The sequence below is a fragment of the Gadus morhua genome, chromosome 6 (genome assembly GCF_902167405.1).
Source record: "Gadus morhua chromosome 6, gadMor3.0, whole genome shotgun sequence".
Lineage (NCBI taxonomy): Eukaryota > Metazoa > Chordata > Actinopteri > Gadiformes > Gadidae > Gadus > Gadus morhua.
The window spans coordinates 19,259,438-19,278,972 of record NC_044053.1 but is presented as its reverse complement, the minus strand read 5'-3'; the positions used below and the strand labels follow the sequence as shown (position 1 = coordinate 19,278,972).

The 19,535-nt window shown below is 50.4% G+C and overlaps 1 protein-coding gene across 7 annotated transcripts in view; it reads left to right on the top strand.

Moving 5' to 3' along the window:
* The first annotated feature begins 1,299 nt into the window (after positions 1-1,299).
* The window catches only part of LOC115545129 (membrane-associated phosphatidylinositol transfer protein 2), a 29,512-nt gene continuing 11,276 nt past the window's right edge, over positions 1,300-19,535 (top strand). For 5 of the 7 annotated variants that reach the window (XM_030357982.1, XM_030357981.1, XM_030357978.1 and 2 more), the window contains exons 1-15: positions 1,300-1,511; positions 6,986-7,200; positions 8,166-8,287; positions 8,823-9,056; positions 9,451-9,795; positions 10,885-10,983; positions 13,591-13,695; positions 13,794-13,858; positions 14,188-14,259; positions 15,348-15,592; positions 16,099-16,288; positions 16,464-16,583; positions 16,892-17,112; positions 17,567-17,742; positions 19,059-19,229. In XM_030357982.1, coding sequence (XP_030213842.1) covers positions 1,434-1,511; positions 6,986-7,200; positions 8,166-8,287; positions 8,823-9,056; positions 9,451-9,795; positions 10,885-10,983; positions 13,591-13,695; positions 13,794-13,858; positions 14,188-14,259; positions 15,348-15,592; positions 16,099-16,288; positions 16,464-16,583; positions 16,892-17,112; positions 17,567-17,742; positions 19,059-19,229 — 2,458 coding nt within the window. In that variant the 5' untranslated portion in view covers positions 1,300-1,433. The remainder of the gene's footprint in view (positions 1,512-6,985; positions 7,201-8,165; positions 8,288-8,822; positions 9,057-9,450; positions 9,796-10,884; positions 10,984-13,590; positions 13,696-13,793; positions 13,859-14,187; positions 14,260-15,347; positions 15,593-16,098; positions 16,289-16,463; positions 16,584-16,891; positions 17,113-17,566; positions 17,743-19,058; positions 19,230-19,535) is intronic. The other 2 variants (XM_030357979.1, XM_030357976.1) reach the window with 1 other exon arrangement.

The window sequence follows — 19,535 nt, the reverse complement described above, 5'->3', positions numbered from 1 at the left end:
CACCCAAAATGCAACACCAGCCTTGGTATCAGTCCCCTACCCCCAGAATGCAACAGTAGACTTGGTATCAGCCCCTACACCCAGAATGCAACGCTAGCCTTGGTATCAGCTTTGTACACAAGCTTTTGTGGCTCAGTAAAGAGGGGGAGGTGAATTCTGAGTAATAACGTAACACACTGGATCATGATGAAGGAACAGTGCGGACATATTGCATAAAACTACCAAGCACAACATGGAGGGCAGGTTTAGTAATCCATGGGACCAACAAGTCTAAAATGTAAACTGTTATTTAAGAAATTCACACGTTCGGTCCTTTATTGAAGACTATTAAATAGAAGTGCTTTGTAATTTCAACCGTAGCATAATTGATCAGCCTAAGTAGGCCAACAAATAATAAAAAAAAAGATACAACTCCGCAACAAGCAACAATAAAGGCCAACAAATGTATCCATATACATTTAGTGACCGTGGCAGCCACTTCAATTTTTTGGATAAACGGTCAACTCTCTGTTTTCATGCACTGTATGTAAATCGTTACAGGAATTATGTGGGTAATTCTGCGGAATTATGTTTACATGGAGCAGTAAACCTGGGCCATATGTGGCAATTAGAGAGTTATGTAATTCTCCCCACTGCACAACAGTAATCCCTCTTATTGCTGAGCTTTGCCATGTGATGCTGCTCAAGGTGTGCAAGGGACCTTCTGTTATTGCCTTTGTTTTGGTCAGCGAGCGGCGACCGGCCGCGGGGCGGTCTGCTGCCTATAAAAGGCTTCACCCTTGAGCCCGGACAACCAAGCTTGTTACTGGGAGCTGCACTTGGATGCTGGTGCCGTTATGCAGCCGATTCCCACGGAGAACCTTCTGGTCCGAGGAAACCGCGCAAAGTACTGAACGCAAAACGCCTCGTCTGTTCGTCTTTGTCCCTGCAGGACTGGAGTATAATCGACCTGTGAATACTTTAGTGATGGATTGGTTTTTTTGTCTGTGTTTTGTTGTAGGGGCAGATTTAGCTGTCGTTTTATTCAAGTGTTGTTGATTGACATGCCCTCGAGCGTGCTTCCTCAAATGTATTGGGTGTGATCAATATAAATGCAGTGCTGGAATATATGCAAGCTAAAAGAAGAAGTTATGTAATCAGTAATATAGCGTTATGCAGCGTTGTCCCAATGTTTTCCGAGCCTCACGGTCCGTCGCTCTCCCCTTCCTTCCCAGGCTCCTTCCATGCGGAGGCTCCATCCATGAGGAGGAGCTGATTCGGACGGGTCACAAATAAGAACCCCCCCCCCCCCCCCCCCCCCCCCCCCCCTTCCCCTTCCCCCTCACCCCGTCCTCTTCTACCCCCTCTTTTCTTCTCCCCTCCCTAATCTCCCCCGAGCCCCGTTGGGTGGTCACCCTGAAGACGTCCCCCCTCCTCCTCCTCCAGCTCCAATCATGCTGATCAGAGAGTACCGCATCCCCATGCCCATGAGTGTGGAGGAGTACCGCATCGCCCAGCTCTACATGATCCAGGTGAGCATCTTACCTTGGTGATGAGTGTGCATTCCTCAGAGAAACGGGGCATCATACTGCCGGACGCAGCGCTGTGATTGGTCCTTGCCAAGGGGAGGAGACATGCCAGAAGCCCGGAGAGCTGACTCAGGTTTTACAAGCGGGCGGGGGCTGAAGAGGACAGGCTGGAATTTGTTTCAAAAGTGCATTTCATTTTTGTTTTCTTTGCTGGAAATGAGGGTAAAGCCATCCAGTGCATTTGAGGTTGGTGCTGAAGGCTATATCTTCCTGGATAACTTGTGAATAATAATAATAATATTAATAATAATAATGGCCACAACATGAACTGATGCATGTTCAGGGAGCTAAAGTGGTAGACTAGGTGTTAGTAGAAAAGTTCAAAACCAAAACATCCCCAACAGATAACTATTTAATCGGTGTTGGTCTGTATATGAGCGATGGTACACTTGCTATCAGGAATGAAAACATGATAAGATCACAGGAAGTTTAAGGGGGCGAGCCTCCAGCGTCAACAAGCCTCGTTCTACCTGAAATGCTGTCGTGCAGAAACATCAATTTTAGTGTGCCGACCAACTCAGAACAGGTCGTTGTAAAGGGAGGATGTTTCCCAAAGCGTGCCGATTGCTTAAAGAGTTCACCCCGAGCGCATCACAGTAAGGAGGAAACCAAAAAAGGTTCTAGTGTTCCTTCGACCGAGGAACAGCCCTTACTCTGGACTCTCTTCTGGGTCTGTTTCTATTCCCTCCCACTCTCCCACTCCCACTCTCCCACGCAGCCGCTCACTGTGCACACAGGGCGGGTTGGGATGGAGAAGGGATAGGATGTAAGAGGGATGTCTTTGCAAACCAGATCACTGGTCATTGTTCAGCAGATGCTGGTTCACTCAAACAACACAAATAATGAACATTATTCAAATCTAACTGACGTTATCAGATTTTCCCTGACGCACCTGTAGTTCCTGTGAAGTGGCAGGTGGGTGAACTCTGCATCCTGAAGAGGCATGCTTAGGGAGTAGGACACCTCGTGTTAACCACTCACCTGCCATGGCCTAGTTTCCTCAGTTCAGTGTTTCATGGTGTTCTGGGTGCAATGTGAAGGACGTGCTCAGCAGAAGCCTCCCATAGCGGCTGCAGCGTGTGCCCATCTATTCCCGGCTCTCTGCAGCGGAGCCACCAGGCCAGGCCGCTGGGCTACTGTAGTCAGAACCGCAGAGGCAGAGAGGGAGGACTACACTCTGCATGTTAGAGAAGTAAAAAATGGGGATGATCATTTCACATGAACTTTTCAAGGATAGTCCATGCTAGAATGCGCGGACTATCCTGCGTAAGTATTGTCGATTTTCTAAGAATAGCTTATTTATCTGGAGCCGGTGGATGGCCTTTAGATGCAGCTAGTGCAGAACGCGTGGACTGTAAACGGCGAGCCTGTTTTTACCAGTCAAATGAAGTTCTGCAGGCCCAATCAAGACGACCGTTTAATGGGATCAACAGAGCGAGAATGGACAGGTTCAGGGGGAAGCTGGCCTGAACCTACAAGAAGTAGGAAATCAGTCTGTATTTTTACATCCAAGGTCAGGGTCTGAGGTAGGCATGGGCGTCGGGCGATATGGCTGAAAGCCATATCACGATATAAGTTGTTCATATTGATCGATAAATATTAATAATTTGAATGAGCTAAATAGACTAGGAATGACCATGCTGGATTTAAATACTTCTGCTTAACACTTAATATGACCGTCCACTGTTCTTCATTGATAAACACTCCAATGTCGATACAACAATGAAAAACACCAAATATTGTAAATAAGTATGGAACCGTGTTCGTATAACAAACCCAGATTCGGTGGTCCAGTCCCTTATAGATATTTATTGAACATGTTTATATTGATATTGATCAAAAGTCTATCACGATACAATCATTTACTGTTTTATTGCCCAGGCCTAGTCTGAGGGTGGGAGAGTCAGGCCCTGGGACACGTATGGTATTGGTAGCTGTAGACTAATGTACACACTTAAAAATAGTACTTAGCATTGTGTAGCATCTTATCCTAGCTATCTTTGTTACCATATGGGAAATGGGTTAACCTAGCGATTGTTAGTGCGCTTGGCACTTGGTTCAAAGGAACACCTTTACTGCACAGTCAGCGATATATTGTCGTTTCTCTTTTGTCTGACATTGGATAAAAGCGTCTGCTAAATGCCCTGAATGTAAAAATATACTCTGCATCGCTAAATTTGAAGTCTCAATACGTCTATTATTCATGCGTGGATCAAAGTGGAGGAGAGGGACCTGCTGACGACGTGTTGTGGTAATCCACTGACATAGTTAGGCCTGCCTTGTGTTGCGCCACATCTTCATAGTGTCTACTTGCACCACCAAAGTGCCCTTACTGTTATTACTCATGTTTCCCAGAGAGCCCCAGTGCTAGAGGTTCAGCACTCGCTCTAGGAAACGAGCCGCTTCTCCTCTCCGCCGCGCGCGCCCCAGACGGAGGAGAAGAAAGGATGAGAACCTGGGAACTCTTCCATAGTGACCGGCATTAACCCCCCCCCTGCAGCCCATGCCGATGCCAGGCTTTTGTCGCCACGGCAACCGTGACATTGCCGTTGGTGGACGGTGGTCCAGGTTTTTTGACCACCGAGAGAGGGGAGTGGAAGAAGAGGGAGAGATAGAGAGGGGGGGAGGGAAGGGGGCTAGAGAGATTTTTAAAAGGGGATTAGAAAGAAAGCAACTAACTTTTTTTTTCTAAAGTTAAAGGAGGACTGTCGAGGGTAACCATTCACCCTCTCCTCATTGCAAGGTTTACCAGGGCAACTGCAGCATGCAAACAAAACCCCGGGGGAGGTTGACCCTGGAGCCAATCCGGTCACCCTGTGGGCTGGGGGTGTGATGCCTTCACCGTCTTCAGTGACTGTGTCCTTATGACCTTTCAAGGGCCGCCTCCTCTTTCGTTGATGGTCAACAGCAGGTTCTGACCGCGGTGTGTTTTTGGCTTTGTGACACAGAGTGCAGCTCGGAGTGCAGGATGTGAGGGGGGAAGTGACGCTGTGCGATGTATGGTCGCAGTGTGGTGGGCTGAGCTCTGTCTGTCCAGGAGCCTCTTGAGGGGAAACAAGCCGACAAGGCCTCAGCGGTGGCGGGTTACATGAGGCAACCAGGACGTGACCTCACGCTTCATGCCAGCGAGGGCCTCTAGTTCCCCTCTGCACACACACTCTTATCAACGCTGCAGAGCATATAGGGTGTCCGAAAAAATATTTACATTCAATTTTTTTAAAAGAGCTCACTCATCCCAGAAGAACGAAATAGTGGAAAATGTCGAGTGTGTCGACTCTATGTTGATGTTTCCCGTCATTTTTATTAGCTGTTTAAAGACTCCACTAGTCCTGGGATTCTGTTGGTAGCACTGGGAGACATGGGTTTGGGTTCAGCTCCTACTTTCTGCTCCTCCTCGACAAGGACTAAATGAGGCTTTAAAGAAGGACTGTTAACTTTCCAGGAGTCCCGTTTCCTCCAAAAAACCTCTTTCCTTATTAAGTGGACGACCAAAAACTATGTCTCGGACTCTGTGTGTCTGTATCTGCGTCTCAGTCGCTCTCTCGCTCGCTCTCTCTGTTTGGCTCTCAGTCTCAGGCAGTGGGAGGAAGAGGAATATATACCAAGTTTTTTGGCATACTTAGAGGTTGGCAATATAATTAGCATCATGCCTTTTCCTTCCTCATTATAATTTATTTTTAGTTTTGCATCTAATCATGTACTCATCTTTTCAAATGTAAGCCTGCCTGACCATGTATTTAGTACCCGTTTTTATTTGATTTTAAAATCTCCATGCACTTGTTGAGCTTGAAGTGGAGCTCCAGTCCTAAACGTTGAGCTGTTGGGGTCTTCATGGATCCTGGGTGGATGTTGTCCTCTGGGTTTGAAGGTATTGAATGTAATCGTTGCTTCGGATTGTTATTCGCTGTTATGGCATCGCTCAGCATTGTAAATTAGTGCTGCAACAATTAGTATATCAATCGGTTCTACAGATAATGTATCAAATCTAATTTCGATAATTGATAAAGAGTTTAAGTTATTTATTTGTAAGAATAAGTACTAGCTACATCATGTCTCAGTTCAATAAAACATGATGTTCATGGATCATTATAAAAGGAAACGTAAGGTTTTTCTGTGGTGCTTGCATATAAAAGCAGCCGTTTTAAGACCTCACTGGTAGATGAGTGGTTGGGCGGCGCTGAGACGGTCATTTCCGGAACACAAGTACCAAATGTCTGAACCCTGAGTTCACTGGGCTCACATCACGAAGAGGCACACTTCCTCCTGTCTGTTCTTAAAGCGCTCAGCGAAGCAGTCGTTGCTGTGACGACACTGCAGTGTGTGACATCCTTAAGCCACGCCCAGGGCCTTCTCTCTCGTGTGTGTGTGTGTGTGTGTGTGTGTGTGTGTGTGTGTGTGTGTGTGTGTGTGTGTGTGTGTGTGGTGTGTGTGTGTGTGTGTGTGTGTGTGTGTGTGGTGTGTGTGTGTGTGTGTGTGATGTAAATAGAGAGAGGGTGGGGCACCAGGATTGGGTATTGGGGCTTCCTGCTTTGCAAATAGTGTTTACGTGACTCCAGAACGTCGGCTAATTATGGGAATATACAAATGGTCTACCAACGTTTGCCAAAGTACAGGCAGGCTGAACTAGGTCAATGAGGGCCTTGTGTGTTCAGGCTCCACCGCCTCCAAAGGAAACCCTCAGGGTGGGGGTGTGTGTGTGTGTGTGTGTGTGTGTGTGTGTCTTTTCTCAGATGTTTTTAATAAAGCTGGGAGGAGCATTAACCAGAGCAGCACTGGGCCGGAATTTGGCTCGGGAGGTAGAGCGGGTTGACAACCGCAAGGTTACTAGTTCGATCCCAGACTCCTCCTAGCTGTCGAGTTGTTCCTACGAAAGGCACCTTACTGCTTCCGATGATCAGGGTGTCGCCTTGCATGGTTGACACCGCCGTCGGTGTGTGAATATTAAGCAGTATTGTAAAGCATTTTGATTGGCCGCTGGTTAGAGAAGCGCTGTATAATTCAGTCCATTGAACATCAGGGCTGGGTAAAAAAAATCGATTTATCTTTTTTATTTTTTTTTTTTCAGATTTCTTGTTACCAGTATTATTTTTGCACTTTTATAAACAATGCCTTAATGCAATTTGCAGTGAATGTTGTAGTTCAGGTACAATTTAACTTGCAATTCCTTTTTAATTTCAAAATTGCACTTTTGCGACTGGAGACAAGTTTAAAACTGTCCAACTTAAAAGTTTGCACTTAAAACCTGTTGTTTAAGGTGAAGAGAAAAAAGAAAGTACATTTGTATTTTGTAACACAGTTGAGCCATTTTCATTATTTAAGAGCAGATTGAATCGAATCATGATTAATCGGTTCAGAACCTTTATGAATCGAAATCGAATCGATTTAGGACATTCTCCCCCCCCCCCTCCCCCCTCCAGAAAAAGAGCCGCGAGGAGACCTGCGGCGAGGGCAGCGGCGTGGAGATCCTGGAGAACAAGCCGTACGAGGACGGTCCGGGCGGCGCTGGCCAGTACACCCACAAGGTCTACCACATCGGCATGCACATCCCCAGCTGGTTCCGCTCCATCCTGCCCAAGGCCGCGCTGAGGGTGGAGGAGGAGTCCTGGAACGCCTACCCCTACACCCGCACCAGGTGCCCCCCCCCCCCCCCCACACACACTCTTATCCGTGAACCTGTCAGAGGAATGCGTTGTTTGGTGTTTTGTGAACTCAACTGAGCAGTTGGGTTGTTCAAGCGTCTTCTACCTGAGGACGCGTGGGTACATAATCCGTACGGGCGCCACAACAGTCATGGAACGAAGGAGGACTGGTGAGCGTCTGGTGGCGTGCGACCATGCGTCCTCTCTGGTCACTGCTGCACCAATTAGAAAAACAGACCCCCGGTCAGCCAGGCTTTTCATTAGTGCTGGGGGGGGGGGGGGGGGGGGGGCTGTGGAGGTCTGGAGGTGCTGACAGGATATTGACGTTTAAGAGACGAGCCGCCATCTGCTCTCCTGCCCTGTTTGATGTCGGCCACCTCTTAATGCTCCGGCTGGGCCCGCCTCATTGGCGACCCAGGCGGCGTCCTGATTGGTCGGTTCGGAGGGCGTCCTGATTGGTCCGTCCAGAGCGTATCCTGATTGGCCTGTCCGGAGGGCATCCTGAGCCAACACAGAGTCATCCAAAGGGCCGCTGCATCCAGACCATCCATCGTCATGTTGATGAAACGGGGGGGGGGGGCTCTTGGCAGCAGGCTCCTCACTCTCCTTCTCAACAGACAGGGAGGAGGAGGGCTGTGGGGGTGGCCTGGCTCCAACTCTCCCTGCGGAGAGGGAGGAGGAGGGCCGCGGGGGGGGGGTGGGAGCTGTCATGTCTTTTCAAAATAGCTTCTTATTCTCCAGCCCTCCGGCACTAAATCGGGCCCCCGTTTGTTTGTCTCGAAACGAGGGCTTATGTTTATTTGTGATGCAAGCCCACTGAATGCATTGGATGTTCTAGAAGATAAAGCCCCCCTCCAGCTGGACCGAGCATCATCGCCATGGACCATGATCAGCTTCTCATTATCTCCTCCTCCTCCTCCTCCTCCTCCTCCTCCTCCTCCTCCTCCTCCTCTTCCAGGTACACCTGTCCGTTTGTGGAGAAGTTCTCCATCGACATCGAGACGCACTACAAGCCCGATACGGGGAACCAGCCAGACGTCTTCAACATGGGGGCCGCTGAGAAGAGGCAGAGGACCCTGGGTGAGGCCGGGGACCCCCTCTGTGACCCCCTCTGGGCCCGTGCGCACTTGGAACTTAGCAGGCATCATGTGGTGTACGACGGGATGGTTGAGATGTAATGTTAAAAAGCTGTCATATTGACTTCCTGGTTTATCAACCCGCCCGTCATGAGGTCTGGATGGAGGTGAGGCCCACTAGTGGTGACTGCAGGTAGCGCATGTTAGTGTTTCTTTTTTATCATGAAGTATTGTATGGGTTTGTTTGCACTGAGTATTGATGACACCCAGTTATGATGTGGTATACGTATCATAGTGGCGTTCTTTGGTGAACCATCCACACGTTTTTTATTAGGATTACGATTTAACAGCCACCGTTTTTTCTGAAAGAGAGCGGTCCCCCTGAGAGACTTTACTGAGGGTGAAACCCTGAGAAGACATTCAGAGCAGAGCCTGTCCTGCCCAACGCCGACCCCTCCATCAGACCTCCTGTCTAGAGAGACGATGAGGGCCTTGAGAGAGGTCGTCCCCTCCTGACGCTGAGCCCCCCTCTCCCCCAGACCCCATCGACATCGTCACGGACCCCGTCCCGTCCCACGAGTACAAGGCGGAGGAGGACCCCCGCCTCTACCAGTCGGCCAAGACGCAGCGGGGGCCCCTGAGGGACGACTGGATCGAGGAGTACAACAGCGGCCCCGGCGACACCTCCGTCATGTGTGCCTACAAGCTGTGCAAGGTGGAGTTCCGCTACTGGGGCATGCAGTCCAAGATCGAGCGCTTCATCCATGACGTAGGTGGGTACCCCGGACCCCCCCCCCCCCCCTGCAGCCCCTTCTATCTGATATCTGTAAGAATCCCTTGTGTCAAAGGCTGGGGACACGGCGGGGGACGAAACTTAACCACGTTTTTATCAGAACAAACTTAGCTGGAAACTTGCCTTTGGAGGCTTGCTTTGTAACCAGGGAAACCTCTCTTCATTTCCTTGTTACCAAGGGAACGTCGTTTAGTGCCTTGTTACCAAGGAGACGGAACACGAAGCTTGGCTTGTTACCAGGGACACCTTTTCCCTTTGCCTTGTTACCAAGGGAAACCTCCTCCCCCCCCCCCCTCCTCCCCTTGCCTTGTCACCACGGTAACCGTATGTACCGCCTGGTCGCGAACGGGTTCTCCCCTGCTGCCTTGCTCCAGGGCTGAGGAAGGTGATGGTGCGGGCCCACCGGCAGGCGTGGTGCTGGCAGGACGAGTGGTACGGCCTCACCATGGAGGACATCCGCCAGCTGGAGCTGGAGACCCAGCTGGCGCTGGCCTCCAAGATGGCCCAGTTCAGCCAGGCGGAGGAGGCGGCGGAGGCCCACGGCGGAGCCTCCTCGCCGGGGGACGCCGAGAAGGAGGCCGGCGGCGGCGGCGGCGGCGGCGGCCCGGAGGCGGAGGAGGGGGGGGCCGGCTCCTCCGGGGACACGCTGCACGCCCGGGGCCCGCTCACCAAGCAGTGGTCCACCTCCTCCCGCTCCTCCCGCTCGTCCAAGAGAGGAGGTGAGGGCCCGGGCTGGGCTGGGGGTGTTGGGGTTTGTATGGGCTGTGCGTGTTGGGGTGAGGGGTTTTGTGTGTGTGTGTGTGTGTGTGTGTGTGTGTGTGTGTGTGTGTGTGTGTGTGTGTGTGTGTGTGTGTGTGTGTGTGTGTGTGTGTGTGTGTGTGTGTGTGTGTGTGTGTGTGTGTGTGTGTGGGGATGGAGGTGTGCGTGTGTGTGGGTTGTCAGTGCCGTAACAGGTCTCTTTGGTGTACGTCGGTGTTATTGTTAGATTACAGCACCGGTGTTTTGAAAAGCTCTTCCTTTTGAATTCCAGTGAGCCGTTAAAGTGAGGGCCGTGTTCCTACTGTCGGAGGGGTTCCTCCATGCGTAGCTCCGTATCCGGGCTGTACTCTCCACTCACCCCCTCCCTCACCCCACTGCCCCCAATGCAGCGCTCCACAGCTATTTTTAGCTGCAGCGGCTCTGACATCACCAGCCACATGTCAGGACAGCCCCCCCCCCCCCCCCCCCCCCCCCCCCAACCCTCGCTGTGGTGTCACCCCTGCCTCATAGCCTTATCTCTCTCCCCCGCTCTCTCTCTCTCTCTCGGTCTCTCTGTCTCTCTCTCTCCCCCTCGCTCCCGCCCGCCTCTGCTTCTCCAGGTTATTTTTAGCTGCGGTGACATCACAGGGCAGAGGAGGCGGATTGCCCCCCCCCCCCCCCCCTCCACCACTGCCGCTTTCTCCTGTGTGCTGACAGCCACAGCTGTGCCCCCTTCACCCTCTACCCCCCCTCCCCTACCCCTCCACCACCACTGTCCTTCACACCCTCAAAGCACAGATTTAACCTGGGAGGATGACCTCTCCTCCCCCTCGATCCGTCCTCATGATACTGATGGCGGGGGGGCGGGGGGGGGGGGGGAGTCTTAACTCTGTGAGTCTACGACAGGGCTGCCTCGTTATTGTTTGCCAATTAATAATAGGATAATATTTGAACTAGTCAGCAGATGTGTGTGCGTGTGTTCGGTGTGTGTGCGTGTGTGTGTGTGTGTGTGTGTGTGTGTGTGTGTGTGTCAGCGGTCCACCCGGTAAGCTCTGTGCTCTGTGTTCCAGTGAGCCCGTCTCACCACAGCATCTCTGAGTGGAGGATGCAGAGCATCGCCCGCGACTCGGAGGAGAGCTCGGACGACGAGGAGTTCTTCGATGCCCACGGTAAGGCGCCATTTCTGCTTGTGTGTCACACTGCCAGAGAAAGAGCCAGACACGCACAGGCCATCGCATGCTTTACAGGGTAACAACAGGCCGGGTGTGCTGCCATCTAAGGGTAAATCAGAGTACTACCCATCAAGCTCCAACGCACCTCCTCACAAAGGGGCGTTCTCGTGGGTTTTGGTCTGCACTGACCTTTGATAAGGGAGAGAAAATAAAAGCTCTGTCCTCTGCTCTCTCTCCTACGTTTTTCCACCCTTAACTGTGTGTGTGTGTGTGTGTGTGTGATGGGCAAGATAAATCTTAGCTACACATTCTGAGGGTGCATAGGAGTGTTTTGTATAGCTATTTGCTAGGCAGTACGGTGGTGTGTGTGTTTTAACCTCTAGATGGCACCAAACCCCCAGATGTGGCCTGCATGTATTTCTGCTTTAATGTTAGCTGCTTACCTGCTCTGTCCCCCCCCATCCCTGTCTGACTCTGCATGCATCTTTTCAATCACAGATCAGTTCTTAAGCTTCTCAGATACCCAGCATGCATTGGGCCTTCAGATGCAATAGATGAGCTGGGGCTGGCTGGCTTGACCTGAAGTCAGACTCCTGCAACACTTTCTCCCGTCCGTCTCCTTGGGCTCATCAATCGGTCGATCGGTCCCTCAATCCCTCATGCTGTCAAACGCACTTGACCTCCCCTACCTCCGCCTAACGGCATTAGTCATGAGTCTCCTCAGGCTCACGGCGGGCCTCAAAGCGTACATGTGGAAGAATGACTTATTAACTCCTAGTTATGCCTGTATTGATTTATGGATAAAAGCCACTTGCAGAACTATGCCCTATTTTAATGTTGCTGACGTAGTCTTCCTTATCAAGTATTATGATTATTCATCAAGTGATGAATAAAGATGAAAGTGGGTTGTCATGGATGCATGTCAGAAAAGTTATTCGGAAATCATTAAAGTATACTGCCTTATGTTTTCATTTGACCGCATTCATTTTGTGAGTTACAATAGATGTCAATCAATATAGATTGGATCATAACACGATCTGAAGAAAAAAAGTCAATAATAATATACATTTGATGAATAAAAAAATCCGTTAGAAAGACCTCACTTAAAGTAACATGCAATGCGAAACAACTAATAGCAGCTCAGAAACGGAAAATAAAATTGACCAGCAGTCAGTAAGAACCGAGAATACCGTTCAGTACTATCAGTCAACCACATTTAAAGTTGCAATGTTACACAAGCACTATTGCATACCCCCTTATTTAATTTTTTTGATTATCAACAAACAATTACAAGTACGTTACTAACAAATGCATACCAGTGTCCATAAAGCATGTGAACATTTATTAAGGATGGCTCCTTTACCTTCATATCATATACAGAAAACATTTTTTTTCAAATTTAAAAAGAGGTAAACTAAAAGAAATCAACATTCTTTCTTTTAGGATTTTGTTAGCTTATATTAGTTGGCATTAGTTCGATTTAGGAAGGATTGGTTATCTGCATCACTGACACCCCAGATACGGTAATCAAAAGAGTCCTTTACTTTGGACAGCCGAATCCCTGTCCTGATACTTTGTGTGTCTTAGAGATGGGAGAAGGTCCATGTTTAGTCAGATATATGGATCGAATCCTCGTAGTATTGCAACACTGAGGTAGAAAGTTGTGCTAAAAAACACAGAAAGTTATTCTACAATGACCAATATAATATTAGGTATATGCCACTTCTTCCATATAAAATCAATTGAGGGCACATCATAACCACATGAATCCTGACTTATAAAATCGCACACAACATATCTTATCGCATATTACATTTATGTGGACATAACTGCAATATTTATAAAATCGCAATGCATGTCATCACAGCACTCTAATGGTTTGAATGTTAACGCATGGTGAGGAAGTGGCTTATTCACGTCCCCATACCGAACAAAAGGTTGACCGGTTGACCATGTTGACCCTCGCTCAACGTTACACCCTCATCAGTTATCTTCCACAGTGTGGGCCATGCAGGCTGGTTCAAACGATCCCAGAGTTACCGTCCACAGTGTGGGACATTCATGCTGGTTCAAACGATCCAAGAGTTACCTACCACAGAGTGGGCTATGCAGTCTCGGTCTGGTTCAAACAATCCCAGAGCTGTTCAGATCTGTGTGTGCACATCCTCCCAGGTGGGCTGGGATGATGCTGCACGCCATTTAGGGCATATCTTGGAATCTTGAGTAGGAGACGCATCTGAGTACAATAGCCATCGGTGGGGGAGCGATGTGTAGGAGGAAGTGATGTAATCATACAGGATGTTCCTGCTGATGGAGCGAGTATCCACCGCTTAAGACTCAACTGCAGTCTGCAGTTAATAAGGAACCCTTCCTTATGGAGGGGATAACAACGTCTTATTAAATCAGAGGGTTGTTGCTTGGTTGAGTAAAGGCCCAGTGATCAGTGAGGAGGTGTGTTCTAACAAGAAGCTGGTTGTGTTCACCTTGGGATCTGAAGGAGAACATATATAACATGAAGGTGACCAATGACCATGAGTTTTCTCCTGTATCTCCAGAGGAGAACGTAACATGAAGTTGACCCTGAGTGTTCTCCTGTGTCTCCAGAGGACCTGTCGGACAACGAGGACGTCTTCCCCAAGGAGATCTCCAAGTGGAACTCCAACGACCTCATGGACAAAATCGAGGCCGCCGACGCAGACGGGACGTCGGGTAGGAGCGAAGATCTGCCCCGGTGTTGAAACACCTGCTTCTCTGTGACCTTATTGTGGTTAAAGTTTTTCTTTCTGTGTGTGTGTGTGTGTGTGCAGGTGAACTCTTTAAGGAAATGACAGTGGACTATGAAAGCACCGCCAGTGAGGAGCGCCTGGACGAGGTAGGCCCACCTGTCATTCTGCGAGGTCTTGGTCTCAGCAGAACTCCGCTGTGTCCTCTTTTAAAGGTCTCAAGGAGGGTCCGATCCAGAGGCAGCTGCTTAACATCCTGTATTTTATTTTACTAAACAAAAGGTGCGGTCAAATCGAAGAAGCACAGCACAACTCTTAAACTAGGAACGGTTGCGTTTAAGAGTAACACCACATGAAAATGAATCTGCCGCAACAGCGCCCCCTGCTGGAGAAACGTGGGTCATTGCAAATGCTATTTCTGCTCCGGGATTGGAGGTGGGCTTCTGTCCATCAAGCCTCTCTGTCCTCTTGTGTTCAGATGCGTGGCCCTGTTAGAGGCCGAGCCGCTAGCTCTACCATTCCCACCATCACCGTTACCCGACACCAGTCAGTAAGTAAACATGTCGTGGCCCCCCCCCCCCCCCTCCCCCTGTGCCCTGCTGCATTGTGGTCCTTGAAGTAGCTTCTGATACAACCTGTCCCAGGGAGCTGGTTCTCCCCTCTGCCCAAACCCAGCTCTCTCCCCCCGACAACTCACCTGTGGAGCTGCCCCCTCGTGTTTGTCCGTGACCTGTGACCTGTGACCTGTTACCCGTGACGTGTTTGCTGCTTCTCTGAGAACTGTCCGACTATCTGAATAGCGTGGCTGCTGTCGTTGTTTTGTTGTTGTTTATTTGGGGGGGGGGGGAGGTCCGGGTCCTGTTTGAAGAGAGTTTGAGGATGTATCAGAGGGTCTAGAGAAGCCCCCTGGTGGGCCATGAACCTCCGTTTGGAAACACGATGAGAGCTTTGAGGTCTGTTCACCATTTTCCTGCTGCCATGAGGCCTTAGTTGACAGCGGTTTAAATGTAGGAATTGGTTGAACATAGTTGCTCTTTGTAAATATTGGAACCCTTAAGGGAGATGTAAGGGTGTCCAAAACAATGTTTTATCCCAGCATGCACTTGGGCTTGTCCTGAACACGCCCCCTTTATAAAGTGTATAATGTTGGAGGTCAAGGGGATGAATGGAAGCCATGTCAACATTCCAGAACAGCATTGAAGTGGTTGCGTATGCCTCTTTGTCCAGCGGTCAGTTTTTGTAAAGATGGACACAAAAGCTGAGCGAGGGCTGGTCTTGAGTCAGCACAATCACTCCATAACTCCCAACAATTATGATACCGGCAGCAGGACTGTTACTGATGGAAAGGTTAAATGATCATCACTGCAGCGAAACAGCTCCGCCATGAGGGCCGGGCCCTGATCCACTTGGTATTGTGTTAGTCAATTCCTGTGTATTTGTTTGAGTTTTATTGTCATGGTTTTTTTTTTTACCAACAATTTTCGTTGCCCTTCTATTGTGACCTTTAACAAATCCCTGAGCTACCTCATCACCCCTGTCTCTTCTCACCTGGTCTTACCTCTGCATGTGTGTGGGTGTATCTGTGTGTGTGTATCTGTGTGTGTGTGTGCATGTATGTGTGTGTGTGTGTGTGTGCAGGACTGCTCGTCCCAGCAGGGTCTGCAGCCCTCTAACATCCACGTGCTGATTCTGGTGCTGCACGGGGGCAACATCCTGGACACGGGCGGGGGGGAGGCCAGCAGCAAGCAGGCCGACGTCAACACGCTGAGCGGGGCCTTCGAGGGCGTGATGCGCGTGCACTACCCCACCGCGCTGGGCCGCATCGCCCTGCGCCTGGTGCCCTGCCCCGCCGTCTGCGCCGAGGCCTTCAGCCTGGTCTCCAAGTGAGCACACACGGACACGCACACACGCACGCACACATGGACGCAGGCATGGACGCAGGCATGCTCGCACGCACGGACGTATACGCATGCACACATGCACGCCCGCATGACGCACACACACACGGGCATACGCACACACTCACGCATACACATACGCTCGCACACACACACACACACACACAAGTACATACATACACACACACACACACACGCGCGTGCACACACATACACATACACACACACACACTCAATAACAAATTAACATGTGTAAACAGATATTTATTGTACACACATATATAGAAAAAAAGGCCATATACAGAGAGTAAATTAAGATTCAAAGGGCCTGTGAAAAGCACTGAGGAATCAAGGTTTATTTTTGCACTGCGTTTCTCTGATTGGCTGCCGTCTGGTTCATAAACACGTAGATATAAACCCAGACTCATAGGCTCTGGAGTGCACCACCACGTCAGGGTTATTATCGTAACACACGCTGCTCTGTGCTGCAGTCTGAGTCCGTACAGCTACGACGAGGGCTGTCTGTCCAGCAGCCAGGACCACATCCCCCTGGCCGCGCTGCCCCTGCTGGCCACCTCCTCGCCCCAGTACCAGGAGGCCGTGGCCACCGTGGTGCTGCGGGCCAACCAGGTGTACGCCGACTTCCTGCGCTCGCTCAACGGAGACTCCTTCTCCGGCCAGGTGAGCTCCACGCACTAGGACCACGATGGGAGCATGCACTGGGACCATGGGAAGATACATGCAGTGGGAGATGGGGAGAGTCAGAGGGGCCCCTAAATGCAGTGGGGGTAAAGGGGAGAGTCAGAGGGGCCCCTAAATGCAGTGGGGGTAAACAGCAACTGGTTCTTGTCCTCAGGTGTGTCTGATCGGGGACTGCGTGGGCGGGATCCTGGGCTTCGACGCCCTCTGCACCAGCAACCAGACGGTGAACGAGAGCCAGAACAGCAGCCGCAGAGGGTCGGTGGTCAGCGTGCAGGTAGGACCCCCCCCCCCATTCATCTCTGATCCATGAGGCCACCTCTTATCAATCTCTCATCCATGAGGAGGTCAGGCTGCAGGTAGGAGACCACCTCTCCATTGAGGCTCGCTAGCTAGAACTGCCTTCTATCTGTTCCACCGTCCTCTGATGCCTTGCTATAGTTCCTATAGGGGAACGCCCCGTCTGGAGCGTATCGGCTCGCTGGTAGACCTTCATCCTTCTCCCGGGGTGCTCTTGAGCAGCCCCTCCGTGATGAAGCTCTCTTCCTGCCAGTGAAACGGGCTCCCCTCATCGTTCTGTAACAGGACCAGGACCTGCTGTCTCCGGGCTTCATGGCGCCCTGCGGGCAGGGCCTGATGTCCCCCGGCCTGGAGGCCAGCCGCCACCTCAGCCGCAGCAACATAGACATCCCCCGCTCCGGCTCCTCGGCCTCCGACGACACCAAGAAACCGCTGACCCGCAAGAGGAGCGACTCCGGCACCTACGAGGTGGACACCATCAAGCAGCACCACGCCTTCCTGTCCAGGTGGGTGTACTGTGTGCGCTAGTTAATGCTAGTCAATTAACTAGCATGGTGATGCACTGATGTTCTTAGCATCACCATCCTATTGCTCCATGCTAGCATGGAGCAATAGCATGGTGATGCACTCAATGCATCTCAATGCATCTCCAGCACATAATGCTGCTCCATCTCTGTCTCACTATCAATAACTTTTTTCAACTTGACTTTACCGTTTCTTTCACAAACAGCAGGCTAGCTTCAATTGACTTGCATTGACTAGCATTTACTAGCATTTCTTAGCCTTGACTAGCATTGAATAGCATTGACAAGCCTTAGCTAGCATTGACTAGCATTGACTAGCGTTGACAAGCATTGACTAGCGTTGACTAGCCTTGACCAGCCTTGACTAGCGTTGACCCCCCTTGAGTAGTATCGACTAGCATCAACTGCTAACTAACTACTAACTGACTGCTTCCAGCCTGCACTCCAACGTGCTGCGCAGCGACGGCGTGTCGCGGCGCTCCAGCAGCAGCACCATGCTGGACGCCGGCGCCCTGGGGAAGTTTGAGTTCGAGGTGTCAGACTTCTTCATGTTCGGCTCCCCCCTGGGGCTGGTGCTCGCCCTGCGGAAGACGGTCATCCCCGTGATGGACGGTAAGCAGGGAGGGGAGGGACAAAGGGCTCCTTTTCGATCCTCACTGACCCAGGGTCGGCGGCCGTCAGATCGCTGGATGGTCTTCATTGTCTTTTTCTGGAAACGCATCTTTGGATTCACAGTACGAAACACCAACCTAGTGGAACATCCAGGACAGGCAGACAGCGATTACACAATCAGCTTTGAATAGAGTATATAAAACCGTATCTGAACCGCTATATCGTTGGTAAACGGGAGTGGGAGAGCGGACCTGTCAAGTGTTCATCAGTGCCATGATATGTGGGGTAAAATAGTTCTTATAATGTTGCGCTTGGCATGGTGCAGTTCTCAGATTGCCTCAGTGAGTGTGTGTTTGAGCAGGGAGCAGGATGAACACATGAACTTAGTTTGGTGCAGCGTCATGGGAGCGGAACAGAGAGTGAATCTGAGAGGGGAGTCTCCAGGACCTCCAGGCCGTGTGGAGACGCTCTGATATCTGACTTCATCCGCCTGCTTTGTGTTGCTCTTACTCGAGTCAGATCATATGCCCTTATGAGGAGTAGAGACACAGGACACGATAGCGTAGGAATCTAATATGGCGGTGTTCCACCCAAAGCAAACAGCACATCGTCTCATGTTTGAGGAAAGATAATCCTGTTCTAACCGAGCAAAGCACACAGAGTAGCAGGCGTTTCTTTGGATCCTGGAAAATTTCCCAAACCTTATTTTCTGTCTTTTATGTTTAGTCCTCACAGGCCTTTAGGTCAGGCTATACTTTCACACGCAAACGAAAGAAGGATTAGGTCACACATTCTCCACTAGTTTCAAGGTCCCCGGGGTTAAAGTTGATGATTGGATAGGGGTTTAGTTTTAAGGATTCATCTCAGAATACAGCAGACTGCATACACCATTCACCTGCTGTAAATAAACACAGGTACGCCTACGAACATGACCTTCGAATATGAACCCATGAACATGAACCTAGGCACATGAACCTATCAACATGGTTGTCTTTTGTGTGCACGCGTCAAACTGGCAATGTGAATGCAAACCAATATAAAAGATAAGGATTCCTATATTTAATAGATAAGACAGTCCTCATGCTACATTAGATGTTCTTATGATGGTCTTGAGGTTCAACTTTCTAAAGTTAGAGAGAAATAGAATAGATATTGTAGCAGAGGATTTCAGTAGATGCACAGTTCTCTTCTCTCTCTACCTTCCTCTCTCTCCCTCTCTCTCTCTCTCTCTCTCCCTTTGTCTCTCTTTCCCTCTCTCTAAAATAAAACTGTTCCAATGCCAAAGCAGTAACCAGTGTCTCTCCGTCTCCCCCTAGTGGCCACGCTGAGGCCCGCGTGCCAGCAGGTGTACAACCTGTTCCACCCTGCGGACCCCTCGGCCTCTCGCCTGGAGCCCCTCCTGGAGAAGAAGTTCCACCTGCTGCCCCCCTTCAACGTGCCCCGCTACCAGCGTTTCCCCCTGGGCGACGGGAACTCCGCCCTATTGGGTGAGCCCCGATGGATGCAGCCCGTTGATTAGATACACTCGGGCCAACACGATTGGGGGCGGCATGTGGCTCATGAGGTGGAGCGGGTTGCCAGTTCGACCCCCGACTCCTCCCAGTGTCGAGGTGTCCCTGATCAAGACATCTAACCCTGACTTCTCCTGCCGAGCTGGCTGTCGCCTAACATGGCTGACACCGCCGTCGGTGTGTGAATGTGTGCATGAATGGGTGAATGCTAGCCAATATCGTAAGCCTTTTGAGTGGCCGCTGGTGAGAAAAGTGCAGTATAAATGCAGTCCATTTCGCCTT